This window comes from Alosa sapidissima, chromosome 8 (assembly GCF_018492685.1).
Source record: "Alosa sapidissima isolate fAloSap1 chromosome 8, fAloSap1.pri, whole genome shotgun sequence".
Taxonomy (NCBI): Eukaryota; Metazoa; Chordata; class Actinopteri; order Clupeiformes; family Clupeidae; genus Alosa; species Alosa sapidissima.
The window spans coordinates 26,659,155-26,676,762 of record NC_055964.1 but is presented as its reverse complement, the minus strand read 5'-3'; the positions used below and the strand labels follow the sequence as shown (position 1 = coordinate 26,676,762).

At 42.4% G+C, this 17,608-nt stretch overlaps 2 protein-coding genes and 2 long non-coding RNA genes across 7 annotated transcripts; 3 read left to right on the top strand and 1 right to left on the bottom strand.

Moving 5' to 3' along the window:
- Positions 1 to 2,449: 2,449 nt before the first annotated feature.
- smyd1b (SET and MYND domain containing 1b) lies at positions 2,450 to 12,460 on the bottom strand. Of its 4 annotated transcripts, none has more exons than XM_042101919.1 (11): positions 12,177 to 12,460; positions 10,211 to 10,387; positions 9,651 to 9,864; positions 9,298 to 9,428; positions 8,357 to 8,395; positions 6,635 to 6,830; positions 4,661 to 4,753; positions 4,078 to 4,241; positions 3,389 to 3,557; positions 3,018 to 3,221; positions 2,450 to 2,981 (listed from the first exon to the last, which is right to left on the bottom strand). In XM_042101919.1, exons 1-10 carry the CDS (start codon positions 12,296 to 12,298, stop codon positions 3,066 to 3,068), a joined length of 1,461 nt encoding a protein of 486 aa, XP_041957853.1. In that variant the 5' UTR covers positions 12,299 to 12,460; the 3' UTR covers positions 2,450 to 2,981; positions 3,018 to 3,065. The 4 variants fall into 4 exon arrangements, with proteins under 4 accessions (XP_041957853.1, XP_041957854.1, XP_041957852.1 ...); XM_042101920.1 differs by having other exon boundaries at positions 2,450 to 3,003; positions 3,040 to 3,221; XM_042101918.1 differs by having other exon boundaries at positions 2,450 to 3,221.
- On the top strand, positions 3,787 to 9,304 carry LOC121715892. Its single transcript, XR_006033701.1, has 5 exons — positions 3,787 to 3,844; positions 3,967 to 4,261; positions 4,533 to 4,769; positions 5,305 to 5,488; positions 7,654 to 9,304. It is a non-coding gene; the product is annotated as an uncharacterized LOC121715892 (long non-coding RNA).
- LOC121715893 lies at positions 10,689 to 11,913 on the top strand. Its single transcript, XR_006033702.1, has 3 exons — positions 10,689 to 10,796; positions 10,895 to 11,057; positions 11,612 to 11,913. It is a non-coding gene; the product is annotated as an uncharacterized LOC121715893 (long non-coding RNA).
- Positions 12,461 to 13,509: 1,049 nt separating the features above from the next.
- Positions 13,510 to 17,596, top strand: sprb (sepiapterin reductase b). The gene is made up of 3 exons (XM_042101300.1): positions 13,510 to 13,642; positions 14,215 to 14,441; positions 17,389 to 17,596. Exons 1-3 carry the CDS (start codon positions 13,602 to 13,604, stop codon positions 17,592 to 17,594), a joined length of 474 nt encoding a protein of 157 aa, XP_041957234.1. The 5' UTR covers positions 13,510 to 13,601; the 3' UTR covers positions 17,595 to 17,596.
- The last annotated feature ends 12 nt before the right edge of the window (positions 17,597 to 17,608 follow it).

Here is a 17,608-nt window from a genome sequence, read left to right as displayed (position 1 = left end):
TGGAGACACAATCCAAAAAAAAATGTGGAAGTGATCTGCCACAGGATCTCCAGCAGTCAGTTTGATCAAAATATTTGACCTTTTTGAGCAAAAAACAAATGGTATTACATTTTTCCAACTGAAGACTCTCCAAGAGGGTGAACTTGTGTAGTGGAGGTGAACCTCCATTGCTGTCTGCAGATTCCCTCCCACTGCCCTTGTGTTATGGTTAAATTGCCCTCTCTTTCCCACGAGCTTTAGTTGACAGTGTACTGTATGATCACCTGATAAAGCCTGAAGAGACATAACTGAACGATATTGTTTTGGTAACTGACATCTTGTCTTGCAAATAAAAAGATTTGCAAATAAAATTATCGTGATCCTGCAATACAAATTGTGTCTTTCAGCTCCTGCTTTCCATCCATTCAACAAATCCTCTGTCATAGTTACTAGGGATGAAATCAGTGTGTTAAGGTGTTTTATTGTATTGTTTTATTTAGTTTTAATGTCATTTTTATCCTGTAGCACTTTGAGGTTTCCTGAAAATGTAAAGTGTGTAAATAAATAAAATGTATTATTATATTATTAATTATAGACCCTTTCAACAATAAAAACAAAACAATGCTTGAACGTTCTATTTGGGCCCCAATCTACTTCCTCTGCATTAAGATAACATATGGAATGTTAAAAAGGAAGCCTTGTGGGGCCAACTATGATGCTGATAATGGAACTCTCTTGAAAGGGTCCATATTGTGCCATCTCTTGAGGGAGCTGTATATCCAGGGGTGGCCTAGGTCACAGAGCTGGTTAACCAATGAAGGATCACCAATCAAACATGTTGATTAGAAATCCCCCTCATTGAACATTCTATGTCATTCCACCTTGGCTTATAACTGTGTTTGCACTGCAGTGTCCTGAGTTGTGCAGCCCTATAGCAATCTTGTAAACATGGTATTTTGCTAGCTGTTGAGTATATTCTCTGGGTTTTTTCCCTGCCCAGATATATATCTAGATAAAAGTTTATCCCATCAGTCTGTGATTTATCTGTCTGTGCAACAGTTCCATCTCACTATGTCTTTTACTGGGATGTATCAGTTGGAATCCCATGAGAACTTTGTCCCTTTCATGAGATCAAATGGTAAGTGGGAATATTAATAACACATTCTTTTTTGTTTTTTTGTAATTTTTGGTAACTATTTTTGCCTCTTAATTTCTGTTGTTAACTTCTAGCAATTCTCCTGAGATTTCAAAACCAACTGAATAGTGTTTTGTGAATTGTATCTTGAAATAAACTTTTGTTAATGATAAGAATATAATTATAAGGCTGTTAGTCATTAAAAAGTATAATATGTGTCCCTTCTTCCTCCTGCCATGGGCTCACCTTGTGATTATTTACTAGACCTGATCTGTGAATGATTTTAGGGTTCCCAGATGACCTAATCGAGAAGGGCAAAGACATCAAGAGTGTCGCTGAGATGGACACTCAGTGACACAAAAGAATGGAGACCACTTCACAGAGAAAGTGACCACTGGCTCTCAGGTCCTTGTGAACTCATTCACTGCTGGCCAGGAGAGCGAGATTCATGACCATGTGACCAAAAGGTCAAGGTATATCTCTAAACAGGACAGATCTTGGGAGGAACCTGTTTTACATCATATGCCCTCAAACCAGCAGTCTAAAGGGATGGCATCTTCTGCTATTACTGTAATTATAGGACTGCTGTTTGCTGGCGCGGTTTTCCAAACTTGAGCGGCCCCGTTTACTGCACTGATTTACATCTTGCCAAAACCCATACATTTTGGGCTCATGCATTTTGTGTGTGGGTGTGAGTTCGTTCACACCTATGCAGTCATGTAAAATGACAGAGGTGACGTGTGTGTGTGTGTGTGTGTGTGTGTGTGTGTGTGTGTGTGTGTGTGTGTGTGTGTGTGTGTGTGCGTGTGTTCCACTGGCTAAAACATAATGTTTTGTAGAGTACACAACAGTGTGCAGATCTCTGTAAACATTCCATGGTGACTTATTGACTCCAGCACCTATGTGCTGGAGGTGTGTGCTTGCAAGTCACAAACTCAGAGGGATAATATTGTAAATCTTCAATCTACATTTCCCCTGTTTCTATTTCTGCCATGCAGGCTACCATCGTTATGGAGCGCAATCAACTGAAAGTGACTTTCCAAGGCATCCAGTCCATCACAGAGAAAGTTGATGATGACGCTATTGTAAATGTGAGTATAAATTCACTTACTCATTTACTAGATCATCAGTCATCTCAGATTGTATCAATAGTGCCTTTACTAAACATTTCTATGCCAGTGATTATTGGGTAATTTCCTTGTGTGTTTTGAACCATCTTAGTGCTGAATTGCATACTTGTATCTAGCCACTGAGTGACAGTATTGTGCTGTTTCAGATCCTGACAGTGGGTAGAATATCATACAAGAGGATAAGCAAACGTGTCAAAAGCTGAGGTCCATGCAGTTTGTTTGGAGATTTTATTAGTTGTAAATAAATTTAAAAAAAAAATCACTACAAATCTGTGACTGTGAAATGTCAAATATGTGAAATAGTTTGATGGATGTGTCTGCAGTGAACAAAGTTACTATTCCAAACCTGACATATAGAAAATAGGAACATCTACATTTAAAGAGCAAATTTAAATGTCAAAAAACTATATCGTAATGAATAATGTAGCTGCTCTAAATGCTAACAGGAGACATCAAAAGAAGTCCATGACTTACACTCCAGTGACAGAGCCTGTGTTTCTCTATATGTGACACTGTGAATCATTAAGACCCTCATGGATTGTCCAGGTGATGGAGGACGTTCCATGGGAACGGGTCAGGAGAGCTGCCCAAGTGCTGCGCCCCACGTCTGGAGCTCTCTGGTCAGGTGGGGCTCTTCTCCCCACCGGCCTCCTCATTAAGGGGACCACAGCTATAGCAGAGATGGGGATAGCTCTGTCCACACTATGGTTAATTGGTCTGTCCTGTGTGTTTGAACATGTGTGTGTGTGTGTGTGTGTGTGTGTGTGTGTGTGTGTGTGTGTGTGTGTGTGTGTGGTGAATCGGTGGGTGGACAGGTGTTCTCATTTCCTGCGGAACAGGTTCTTGATGCCCTCCACCATCGGTTCTGACTGCATGCTCATGGGCTGGTTCTTGAGCGCGGCCTCACGCATCTGGTGGTAGATGAACTCATTCTGCTTGAACATCCGGAGCTCCATCTCCGTCTGCTGCCGCATAGCCTACAGCAGCAACACAGACAGAACGTCAAGTTACTCACCCAAAACTCACTACATTTCCAACCAGATGTCTTTGGAACAACATACCACGACAATGCGTAGAGCTCAGGGACAAATTAAGATACAAAGGCATCAAGCAAGTGCTATGTTTTTCTATGGCTGAAGCGTACCTCCAGGTCTTTGGTGATGGGGTGTATGGAGCCATGTGTGATCATCAGGATGGAGTAGGCCTTGCAGATCATGCCATGGCCGACCTCAATGAGCCCTGCCTGCCAGTGGGTGACCCCTGCTCTCATGGTGGCCATGCCCAGGGATGCATGGTTTGGGTGGTACACCTTCCTGTGGAGAAAATAAAGACTCACCTAAGGAAGTCATTTTGCACAGCCTCATAGGATATAGCATTACAGTTAAAGTCAAAGAACTAAAGAGTCGGTTACACTTTACTTGACAGTATTGACATAAGAGTGACATGACACTGTCATGAACATGTCATAAACAGGTCATAAACGTTTATGACATAACGCTTCTGTTATTAAGTGACATTTGGTTTTTGTCATAACAATTTAGGATTAGGTTTAAGGTTAGGGTTAGGGATAGAGTCTGTTAGGGTTACGTTTAGGATTAGGGTAAGATTTATGTGGATTTGTGTGTCATGACAGTGTCATGTCCCTCTTATGTCAAGTCAAGTAAAGTGTTACCAAAGAGTTTTGTTTTAATTTTTATTTTTTTATTTTCTTTGAATCTGTAGATTAGAATATAGTCATGCAAATGTATGACAGGATGGACAAATGGAGCTGAACTGAAGGCAAGCCGAATGAGCCCGGTGAGTCTGTGCCACTGTGGAAGGTGAGACACTCACTGGTATCCCTCCACCATTTTGCGAGCGTAGGTGGCGGCCTCATCGAAGTACTGCAGGTAGGACAGCACCTCACTGATAGTGCTCCACAGCCGCAGCTGGTAAATGTGTGTATCGGCCAGCACTGGGTCTATCTTCTCCAAACACTCGCGGCAGATTTTTACCACCTGACCAGCGGACAACAGAGGTAGGGTTGGGGTTGGGTAGACAGAACACAAAAAGCAGCACTTCTGGTCAACTTTAAGTGGATTCATTTTAATCCAACCACATCCATTATTTTTTGTTACATTTCATGAGCAACTATCTTTGGAAAAAGTATACTTAAGTATATGAAACACAACACATGTAGTCAACATTACTTTAGTTCAGTTGTATGCTAATTTGATGTACAGTAACACTGAATAACTAATACTGAATGTGACCTCACCTGATTATTGCCTTTTATATTTTTACTGCAGTTCACAGAGTACCAGAGTTGCCAAAGGGACTGAGATGGACATATTCTGTGATGTCCTTGGAAGTGAGGCAAAACATCTAGCTGCTTATGTGCGCCCTACTGTGAAACTGCCATAAAGTGCAGTGGTACCTCATGGTATTTGCCATCCAAGCGAGCCTTCTCCATCTTCCTTAGCATTTCAAAGCTGTACTCTGTCATCTCCTTCACCTGCTCATCAGGCACCTGCGCATACAGCCCAGTAAGTTAAGTTGTCAAGTTAAGCTGTCAAGGAAGTTCCTACTGGAATTTTGTTCTCTGCATTTTACCCATAGGGGGGGTACAGAAGTGTACACACATTCATACACACACACCCAGAGCAGTGAGCTCACTAGGAGCACACACACACACCCGGAGCAGTGAGCTCACTAGGAGCACACACACACACCCAGAGCAGTGAGCTCACTAGGAGCACACACACACACCCGGAGCAGTGGGCTCACTAGGAGCACACACACACACCCAGAGCAGTGAGCTCACTGGAGCAGTGAGCTCACTAGGAGCACACACACACACCCGGAGCAGTGAGCTCACTAGGAGCACACACACACACCCGGAGCAGTGGGCAGCCCTTAATCCGACGCCCGGGGAAAGGTACAGCACAGCATGGCTGACAGATCAGTTCACAGTCACACCAACATCAGCCTACATCACACCATCAGACAATTATCACTGCAAAATACTGCCTCGCCATCTATACATAGGTGTCATATTGTACACATCATATTTACTCTCAGACCCCATGCTACTGTGATGTCTGATCAAACCAAATGACACCGTTGGGAGGCAAAGAGCAGTGAAAAACCCAGGCAGACTGGAGTCAGACAAGGTTACCGCTCTACCAGTCTAATCAGTCCTAACCTGTGTCAGATAATGAGACCAGAAGCAGAAGAACCTCGGGTCCAGTACCAGACTGATACAGTAAGTATTTATAGTCTTTTGTTCTCGTGAGGGAAATTTGGTCTAGTGGTGAAGCACACACTAATCCCGGCTACGACAGCGGCACTCAGGGAGCAGTGAGGGGTTACAGTAGGTGCCTCTCCTACTGGTCGGGGTTCGAACCGGCAACCCTCCGGTTACAAGTCCGAAGCGCTAACTATTAGGCCGCGGCTGCCCACATTAAGCAGTATACTGGATAACTCTGCGCCATTTCAGAATACACTTTGCATAATTATGTCTGTCTTCATGTCACATTTGTAAAGCATAACTGTCTTTCAATCTTAGTTACAGTAATCACCACATGTGCAAACGTTGTGTGTGTTTGTGCACACTAAATGTATCCGTGTTTGCTATTTTAGTCCACACTATCTTCTATCATTACTTCTAAAACAAGCCACTACAGCACCTTCTGCTTTAGGTGTTCTCAGAAGACTCTGACGGGACTAAAAATAACAGCAGCAACGCTGTCAGAATGCACAAGCCCAGTGACTGTGTGATAAATGCTGCAGTGTTTCTCAGACCTATCACTGCATCCTCTCACAGGTTTACACATTTGTCTCTTCTCAGCAGTATGCGGAACAGTTACTCGTCCTTGGCTGAGGTATTTGTACCATTGTATGTGTTTGCTGACAGAAAATATTGTCCTCAGATGGCTACTATCTTATGTTCCCTTTTCATCACACACACACACACACACACACACACACACACACACACACACACACACACACACACACAAAAGCCTGGGATTCCTCCATCATCAGAAGAATCAGCTTTTCCCTGGAGCAAGTGTGTCCCTCTGCTAAAATTAGCCCCGCACAAAGACTCCAGCGCTGACCTCAAGTGCAGCAGATAAGAGTGCTGACAGCACGCTCTCCTGATTCACCTCATGCTCTCCTACAGCTCCACCAGTCACTTGGGTCCCAGGCTTCTGTGTGTGTGTGTCTGTGTCTCTGTGTGTGTGTGTGTGTGTGTGTGCGTGTGCTTTTCCATATGCACATAAACAGTGTAAAACTTAACTCAAAACAAATTCCCAGGAATGAGCAAAAATCACTACCCTTCTGCCAAAATTCTGTAGTATTTTTGCAAATGATATTAAAGGTATCTACACATGAAGCTCAATCTCACCTTGACATCATCCACCACCTTGCCTGCCATCTTGAGGTCATCTCCAGTGCGGTTGGTGCAATGCTCACACGTGCAGTCAAAGAAGTACTGGTCCTTGAGCAGCTTTTTGCGCTCGTGAGACAGGTGCAGGTAGTCCACGTAGGAGATGGTGATCTCATCTCCCGCTTTAATGTTGCCCAGAGCCCTCAGCTCCACTCTACGCACAAAAACAGAACTCGGTATGAACACTGCAAGAGAAGACAGGGCGGACTGGTTTGGGTGTCTGACCTCAGTTCAGGTGTTAGATGACGGATAAAGAATAAGACTCTTATAGAGAATAAGACTCATTCCTCATCTCTAGATCCAACATGAAAAGCCATGACGCCTTACAAATCAATGAATTAGATAGTAATTCATTCCTCTGAACTGAACCCCTATAATTATATGGGTATTACTGCATTCAACTGTCAGCAACCAGAATTCTCAACAAGCAGATATTGGTGTGATTAGTCTATTTTTTAGTTTTTAGTTTTCTGTGATTCAACTTACAGTGTGAACATGCTGTGTGATGTTAATAATACTAGACATAAGGATTTTGTAAACAATTATGCTACTTTAAGAACACATCATTAAAGAAAGTAAAAACTTGTCAAAATAAAAATGGATAATGTCCACCTCCTTATCATAGATTATCAGGCTGAAGCACTCACATTTGACTGGTTTGCCATAAGCAGAATTGTCCTAGATAGCACCCAAAGCTATCACACAACTCATTGATTTAATTTCAGTGCATTCAAACATGTCATGATTCATTTTGATGAGCATCGCTCTGGATGTTTTACAGTGAAACTGAAGGAGTAGCAGTGAGAGAGCTCTTTGAAAAAGACAGTCAATTGATTTGGCTTTTAAGAACGGGTTAAAAAAAAAGGATTAAAAGGAAAAAGGACTAAAAGTCAACACCTAACACCTGTGGGGTAAATAGCACAATGCTTTTGGCCTTCATTTTGACCATACTGTATATTTCACACCCATCTTGCCAGGAACACCATACACACGTGTGATGAAGTGGAGCCATTGGGCAAGAAAGACAGAGGAAGAGAAGAGGAGAGAAGGACAGTCGATAGGCTACAGGCCTTTTTTATTCAAACTGCCATAAGGCACTGAGATGAACATGCAACATTTTGCCACACGCTGCATTCTGTCAAAAATGGGACAGTATGAAAACCAAAAGTGGCAAAATCCATGGAGTCACATGAGGGGATTAGAGGTGAAGAACTTGATGAGCGTTTATGACAGAGAGAGAGTCAACTTACCAACCACCCGCAGGCATTAACCAACTGAGACCCAGACTGTTCCATCACAGCACTACCATACAGCACTTTCTCAGTTCCGCACTTGTATTGGGTTATTGGCTACATCCTTTTTTATTTCTGTCAACCAATCAGTGGACTAAGGAAATCTGTGATTGGTTGAATCAGAGCAGTGGGATGAGTTGCACAGAATTGGGAACTGCAGGAGTGTCCAATGGAATCACCTGGGAAATACCAGTGTAATGGAATGGACGTGACGTGTATCTGTGGTGAAAGGGTCCTCCTGAGCGAGTAGTGGGTTAATTGTGCTTGGGTAGTTGATTGTGAGAGAGGGATGGTAGAAAGATGAGTGACGGAGACGGAGACAAATGGAAAGAGTTTACAGGGAGTGCTCCATGTGAGGAAAAGGACTGTTTGCTCTAGACTGACCCACCTCCTGTAGGAGTGATACATTTTGTTCACAGCCGACTGACTGAAAAACAAAACAACAATTGTTTTTTTTCTTTATGCAGTAGAAACACACCAGTTTGTCTCCCTCAGCTGTGGCTGTGCCAACACCCTCTCCACTCCTCCTCACCCCCCACACCCAACAACTCTGACTGAGGGACACCACCATGCTGTGAGAATCCGCACTCTTTGCAACGTGGGGATACACAATGTCTTTTAATGCGTTAAAGAGCGAAGACAGACCCTCCTCCTTTTTTGTCGACCTGGTTGTTATAGTTTGTGATGACTTTGCCACAACTGACTTTCTTTGCAATGGTTGTTTTTATAATCATGTGCCCTGGACCACAGAAAGGTCGTATTTTCATCACTTTATTTGGAATGACGCAATAATCCTCCACTAGCAGAATAACAGCTGAACTAACCAGTGATCATGAAAAAAAAATGAAACAGATATTTTTTTCATCTGGTCAGCTGTGAAGCAGAGATTATGTCATAAATCCTCTGAAACATTCATAGTATGGCACTATTTTGATGATAAGTGGGCTAAAACATCATAGGCTTATCAGAGGAGATGGCGTCCTCAGTCTTACATAATATAATGACAGTCAGCATGGGCCATTTATATGACAGCTGCTGGCTGACAGCTGACAGCTTTACCTTAACTAATATAATCTGTTAATTCTGTTTATGTTTATATTAACCATTATAACAATCTTTTTCCATTTTCTACTGTCCAGGTCAACTCAAATGACTTTCCGCAGTAAGTTTTCTGTTTCCTTTAAAGTTAATGCTAATTGTCATCACCAGTTACCGCTAATGGTCATCACCAGCCAGTCCCCCCTCGGAAGTACAGTACCACCCCAACTATCTGCGTGCATCCTTGGAATGCCAGACACAATTAAGTTCCCAGTGAAGGGTAGTACTCACTTGCCATTGTTGAGGATAACCGTGCAGTTTGGCCAGCAGTCGTGATTGACCAGGCACAGGTTGGGGAAGATGCCGACCCCTACTGCTTGCAACCCCCGCTGGTCACTGATGGTGAAGCCATTGCAGTTTATCTTGGCAAATAAAAATAAGAATTAATGTAACACAGGACAGATGTGTATTATTATTTATTTCAGTAAAAGAAATGGTCAATATGGGCACAATCTGATTTCTCTTTGTGTTTTTGATACACAAATGTGTTTGATCAAATAAACGATATTCATCTATAGTTTTTATATGTTATTATTCATTTATAGTGTGGGAAAGAGAGACAGGACAGGTGATTAAAGTCTTACCACTCCAAGAATGTGGGAGATGCTGTCCACGTTATGTGGTTTGCTGTTGCGTGGCCAATAGTCCAGGAAGTTGTGGATATCAATCTTGAGCTGCTTGAGGTCGTCCTCAGGCAAGTCTTCGACGTGGTCCTCCAGGTCATCTATGGTGGTCAGCTGATGGTCAGACACGATGCTTCCCTCCTTATCCAGCCTCCAGAAGATACGGGCAGCGAGTCTGATGCACAACAATGTACAATATGATCCTCAATCTTTAATATTTGAACTAAATAAAAGATATTTTGTGCTATGCATATTGAATAGGAGCAGTGATTTTTGCACCTTAATGCATCGTCACTTTTTTACTTTTTGCAAACTTAGACTCTAATCCTGATTATCAAAAGAAAGGAAAAAATAAATGTTGTTCACTTACAGCATGATTACTAAGAGCACATTACATTGTTCATGAAAAAATGATCCAATCTATCTCAATGTCAGTTTCAGTATCTGAATTTGTAAACACCCGATGGAAACTTGTCTTTTGCTCTGTGTGTTGAAGCCTGCGGTCAGGCCTCTGCCCTTACCGCACGCTCTCGTTGGGCACCTTGTCGTAGGCCTTGATGGCGGGACACTCCAGCTTATGCTCATCCCAGCCTGCTCTCTGACAGGTGCGGTCACAGTACTGAGCAAACTTACACGAGCCGCACCGATGCAGCTTCTGTTGCCGACGGAAGCAGCTGTGACACACGTTTGCTGCCATACTGGGTGACGACAAAGACAAATAGAACACATGTAGCCGTCAGGGACAAACAGGATAAAGACAATGCAAGTTATAGTAGTACAGTAGTAATGGAGCAATGGAGTAATTATGATGTCATATCGTAATATCAAATATGTACTGCAGGCATGTACAGTAGTAATGGAGTAATTATGATGTCATATCTTAATATCAAATATGTACTGCAGGCATGTACAGTAGTAATGGAGTAATTATGATGTCATATCGTAATATCAAATATGCATATGCTGCAGGCATGTACTGCAGTAAACTTAAAGCTTCATTTTAATCCAAAGTATAACTTCTGCACACAGTGACATATTTTTCACTGTATCTCATCTGAGACACTCAGAGCACACAGACGTATAGAGCACTGACATGCACTTCTTTGGGTGAGCTTTCTCTGTTACTGCAAATATCTTGTCACATCACCTGTACTCAAAGATATAACTTATGAAATTGAGTATGCGTTTGTTGTGTTTGTCCAAAGTCTTATTTTCTTGGGAAACTCTAATGTCCTCAAGAGTGTTTAAGACACACAAGCAACACACTCCTATCTAAGGCTTCTTCCACTGACTCTAAATCTGATCACCAATCTCTGGCATCTCATCTGGCTCTCCGTGTTTATATCTTTCCATTGCTTTCAAAGCCAGGTATGTATTATACTCTATTACATCACATGCATGATGCCATGTTGTATTTATGGCACAGTAGACATCACGTCCACTCCAACAAAGCAGGTTGGGCCATGCTACTACAGTATACCATGTGGAGTTCTACTGTATTCCATAGAAACACAACATGGAACACTTGCCTAGTAATGAAAGATCACATGAGCTGAATGAGCTGCATCTTGCAAATACCAGACACAGGAAATGAACAGTGTTGTGGGAAGAGTTATTCAATTGCTTGAGTTTGCTGGGCCCAGTGTCAAGACCATTTTAATACTGGAACAAATGCAAGAACAACTAACGCAGAGCTGTCCAAAATGTGTTGGAAAACTTGATTTACTCAGACTAAAATGATCCCAAGTCATGAACCCAGTTGAATTGCTGTGGTACCTTTAGATCATGTTACATTTCAGAGTGGGTTGCACTGTCCATTTCACCCATGTAACTAGTGGTCACCTATGTTAGGGGTAAGTCTAAACTGATCTGATGTGGTCCAGAGAGGCATTAACACCATATCCTCTCTCACACTTTACCAGATCAGCTATCTCTCACTATATTAGCAATGAATGGTGAAAGCCAAGTGTTCAGATGATACAGCAAGCAAGGACAACGTCAGTTCCAAACCCAATGTCAAAATGAAACCGAACAATGCAAAACAAAATGTCCCACTTCTTGTGAAAGACAACTGAGGAAAGTAAGTGAAGATGGTGCTTGTTCTAATACTCAGCTCAGGATCTATTAAAAAGAGTCAATTCAGCTCCACATTAAAGCAACACAATGCAGTACTTTCACCTTACAATAATGCCTTCAAACTCATTCTGATGCTACACTGACTTGTAATACGAAGAATGAAGTCTCTGACATTACCAATGTGTGCCCAGAACACTTGATATTGCACTATGTAACATTCGAGAAGTAGGATCCTGACCATTGTAGTAATTTGTTGACTAACTTTGTACCGTCTTGTCAATTCTTCCATTAAGGTCCTTTAGGACATGATATGAGAGTGTTTTCCTTTTCTGTACTTCACTTGATCTCACACAGTCCAAGCCAAAATGCCAACATGCCATGTGTCTCTATGGAGCCTGGCCTTTGTCATACCTGTCAAACACGACGGCTGCAAAGCTGGGCTCTATGAAGAGCACGTCTCCGGCCCATAGTTCCCGTACAGCCCTAAGGCCCCGGCCCTTCCCAGGTGGGTTAAACACCTCCACGTTGTCCATGATCTCTCCTGTGGTCCAATCTTAGATTCTGGACAGAGAACCCCGGCAAAGTGAGCGAGTGAATGAATGAATGAATGAATGAAGAATGAAGCACTTCTTGTGTCTCCCTGGCCAATCCTGTCCTTAGCTCTAAACCCTTGATAGGAGCAACTGTGCATTCCACCACCACTACCACACACTAAAATAGAACCCTCTCTTGAGCTGTACCATTGTGGGCACTCACAGGGGGGTGGGGGAGTTTTGGGGTGATCCCTACTCATGTGAATACAAACTGAGATCACTACTGGGCTCAGCTCACACTATCACAGGAGTTTTCCTAGCCTGCTTACTGTTTTACTTGAAAATATTTTGCCAAAACAGGGACATGTTTGGTTCAAAAATTGGAATTAGCCACTTTGGAGCCCTAAAGCTATTACTGTATATCAGCTGGGCCTGCTCATCAAATGTGAGGGGCGGAGACATCTGACAGCTGTGGCCACCTGGCAACACGCGGGACAGTGCTCATGTCTTCTGGCACTTTCTTGCTGTTTCCCTCCTGAACGTGTCCTGCTCATAAATCTATTTTGTAATGTTTCGGTTTCTAGGTGTTTCTAGACACTAACAGGACATTGTTGTTGTTTGTTGCTGAGTGTTTTTTCTGAATACTTTGTTGACTGGTTGGTTGGTGGTATATTCAGGCATCTGAAGAAATCTGTTTGATTTTAAACTCTTCTTTGTTCTGTTATTTGACTCTAAATCCTGTTCAACTACCTTGGATAAAAGCTCTCCACACGTGACTGAGACAGCCCTTTAGTCAGATCATCCTAAATCTTCCTAACACTGTGCTTATGTCAGACGTATCTGCTAATCAGCACTTCCTCTCTTGAAAGGCATTGATTTTACTTCAAGTTTTGAAAATAATACAACTCAGTTGCTAAAGAGTATGTTACTTTGTTGAATGTAATCCCATATGAACAGACAATTACATGTGTAATGTTACATGTGTGTAAATATGAATACAGTAATTCCACTACACTGCAGTACTGAAAATAGACCCTTTCAACAATAAAAACAAAAACAATGCTTGAACGTTCTATTTGGACCCCAATCTACTTCCTCTGCATTAAGATAACATATGGAATGTTAAAAAGGAAGCCTTGTGGGGCCAACTATGATGCTGATAATGGAACTCTCTTGAAAGGGTCCATACAGTGTATGGCGTAGGTGCAATTTGGAACACAGACAATATGCCTGGTTAACACAACTTTCAAACTCCCAAAGTGACAGATACCCTTCCCAGAGACATCACAAGACATCCCTCAGAATGGAAACATCAGGTGATCAGCTTGGGCCGATATTGCTAAGGTGAGCTTTCTCAGCCCTTGAAGAGTGATGATTGTATTAAGCGTGGTGAGGTCATTAAGGCATGGAATGACAACTCAACCAGGCTATCTGCTATCTGATATGGCTAGATGTGCTGTAAGCATAGGCTTGTACTGTAAGTTGTTTCAGTGATATAATTTCTGCTGACCATGAATGAGAATGCAAAAATTTTAACACAAAAACATTATTGAACACGATTTCGGAGTGCTGTTATTTCAGACCTCACTCTCAGCATGACCATCTTACTTTTACTATCCCCAGATTTTCACACCCAGGTCATGTATTATAACACACCACCTGTGGTCCTCCTACCTCCATTTGGCACCCACCACTTACATGAAAGGAGCCCTAAACATTTGTTTTCCTAACCAAGTAATTTAAAGATAATATAATTCTAAACATAATTAAGGATCTGTGTCTTCATGAAACAACCAGGTCCACAGATGGTTACAGAGAGTTCATTAGAAAAGACCAGGACCTGGGAAAGTCAAAGCAGTCATAAAGGGGACACATTACGAACAGGCTCCCTTGGGGATGTCTCTCGTTTCACTCAGAACTTCTGAGACCTCTTGTAGCTCGGCCCTCAGCCTGACGGCTAGCCTGCTGCAGGCGTTTCCACGGCACCAGGGCCTTCGGCGGACTGTGATAAACCTCAGCTCCCTCTGTGCACAGCAGGCTTTCCCCTCTTGGTTCCTCTACTGCACTGGCAAGGCCGCCCGCGACATGATGTTCCGCGTGCTGGCCGAGAAGCCTGATGCGAAGGTGCTAAACTACTCCCCCGGTAAGGAACCCTAACTTGGCCCTCAAACTGAACGCATTCCCTAACCCCAGACCTGGATGATGAACTCTAATGTTCTGCATCCCCTAAATAAGGCAAAGAATCCTGTTCAGTAATTACAGTAAGAATAGTTTTTAAAACTCCTGTACAACTACCTTGGATAAAATCTCTCCACATGTGGAAATGGAAATCTGACCGACCGTGTTTACAGTATGTCAGATTTATCAGTACTTCCACTCTTGTAGACAAGGCATTGATTGTACTTCAAAAATAATACAACTCAGTAGCCAAAGAGTATGTTACTTTGAACGCGGAGAGAGAAAAAGTGACTGCTTCAGTGGGTGACGGAGTAGAGTTCCAGAATCAGGTGCTCATCAGGATCAAAAGGAATGCATGTCAAAAAAGGAGAGAAGAGATCCGAGGCACTCTGATATATTAATAAAAGTCCTTTATTTTACTTTGGACCTGCCGACGCGTTTCGGTCGCTTCCGAACCTTCTTCAGGGCTTAATTACAATTAATGACACAGGTGCACTTAAAAAGGTAGAGCTCAGTCATGTGATATGATCACATGACTATCAACATATAACAATTGTACAATAACATACAATAGTAGCATGTAGGATTTAGGAACAGGCAATAACCACTCACATTTACTCCTTTTAAGAACAGGCAATTTAGGAACAGGCAATAACCACTTACATTTACTACATTTCAACCATGTATATATACAAACACACCAGTAAAGTTCAGTTAGACACTATGTATCATAATATATAGTAGACCTACAGTATGACAAGACAATCACAAAAACACAGAAAAATCAAGATCATCATTAAAGGAGAATTCCGGTGTGATATTGACCTAAAGTGTATTGAAACATGATACCGAGTGTGAACGTATGTCTCATAGCCCATCTCGGCTTGTCCCCTGCACTCCAAAATCTGGCGCTAGTTAGCCGATGCTACCAACATCTTTTTCAATAGTGGTGCTTCGGCATCGGGCTAGCCATGCAAATAAATCACTGTTTTACACCCATTTACGAGGCTCAATGTATCTCCACACTTCATTGGTAGACTTCCGAGGGCCCTGACATTTAAAACGAGACATTGAGAACTTTGAAAAAGCACTGGTAGTTTACTTACAAGACGATTTATACAGACAGTATCCTCACGAAGTTTAACGTTTGCAGCCATCTTGAATTTAGTCACGATAAGTCGAGCAACGAGTAAGAATGAACAGGTATGATAAGGGATCAGATTCCAAAAATAATTCAGTGGAAATGCATGGATTCCAGTTTCTTCCAGTAGCAGCAACTGGAATCCATGCATTTCCACTGAATTATTTTTGGAATCTGATCCCTTATCATACCTGTTCATTCTTACTCGTTGCTCGACTTATCGTGACTAAATTCAAGATGGCTGCAAACGCTAAACTTCATGAAGATACTGTCTGTATAAATCGTCTTGTAAGTAAACTACCAGTGCTTTTTCAAAGTTCTCAATGTCTCGTTTTAAATGTCAGGGCCCTCGGAAGTCTACCAATGAAGTGTGGAGATACATTGAGCCTCGTAAATGGGTGTAAAACAGTGATTTATTTGCATGGCTAGCCCGATGCCGAAGCACCACTATTGAAAAAGATGTTGGTAGCATCGGCTAACTAGCGCCAGATTTTGGAGTGCAGGGGACAAGCCGAGATGGGCTATGAGACATACGTTCACACTCGGTATCATGTTTCGATACACTTTAGGTCAATATCACACCGGAATTCTCCTTTAAGTCCAGGATATTTCAAAGCTTGTAGCGTATCAATCCAGTAGGTTTCCCTCTGAGCCAATTTTTTAAGTCTAAAAATCCTGTTGCTTCCTTGTTTTTTAGGTTTGGGTTTGAAAAGGCTCGCTCTCAGTTGATTTTTGACAATGCACAATTTAGAGTTTTGTTGTTGTAACCTCTTTGTTTAAAACGTTCATACATTTCAGTTGACTGTGTTTCAAAGACAGAGTCCGAATTACATATGCGTCTCAGTCTCTGAAACTGTCCATATGGGATGTTTGAAATCAGGCTGCTCGGGTGGAAACTGTCTGCCCTGAGGATGGTATTTCTGTCGGTAGGCTTCCTGTAGATGGTGGTATGAAGGATCCCCTCTGTATCCACATAGATTTTTAAATCCAAAAAGTTGATGGAAGTCATGCTGAATTCTAGGCTTAAATTTATGTTGTGGTTAATCCCATTAAGGTACTGGTGAAAGTCTTTTAGCTGTTGGGCAGAGCCAGAAAAAAATAAAAATAAATCATCTATATAGCGGCCATAGTAATGAATAAATTGTTTGTAGGGGTTGCTTGAACTTAAAACGTGCCGCTGTTCCCACAGTCCCAGGTAAAGGCCAGCATAGTTTGGAGCGTATGCAGCTCCCATTGCGGTTCCCTTGGTCTGTCTGTACAACTTGTCCTGGAATAGGAAAAAATTGTTGTTGAGGGTCCAACATGTTAGGTCGACAATGAAGTCAGTAGGGGGATTCTGATTATCAGGCCTTTCCTGTAGATAATGGTGAAGAGCCAAAAGTCCATCTGAGTGATCTATGTTTGTATAGGGATTCCACATCCATAGTGACAAGAATGTAGTCTGAATTGTAGTTTATTTCCCTTAATTGTTTCAAAACATGTGTTGTATCCTGGAGATATGCATCCAAAGATTGTGTAAGTGGTTTTATGTGGAAGTCTATGTATTTAGACGCTGGTTCAATGATGGTGTTAATTCCACTAATAATGGGCCTTCCAGGAGGAGTGAGAGGATCCAGGTTACTTTGTTGAATGTAATTCAATCCAATGTGACATGAACAGACATTCGTGTGAATGAAAAGTTACATCAAATATATGATTACAGTAGCACACTACACATACACTACACTGCAATATGCAACTTGAAACCCAGTCTCGGGCCCGTCTTCCTCAGGTCCACTGGACACAGACATGCAGGCCCAGGCCCGCTGCTCGTCAGGGGACGTGGAGCTGCGTCGCTCCCTCTGCTCCATGTTTAGACGAGGCCAGCTGATGAGCTGCCAGGAGTCTGGCGCCAAGCTCACGAGGCTCCTCCTGGACGTCGACTTCCCCACGGGAGCACACGTGGATTACTGGAGAGTAACTTGTCTGTTTTCATAGACTACCTTTTGCAA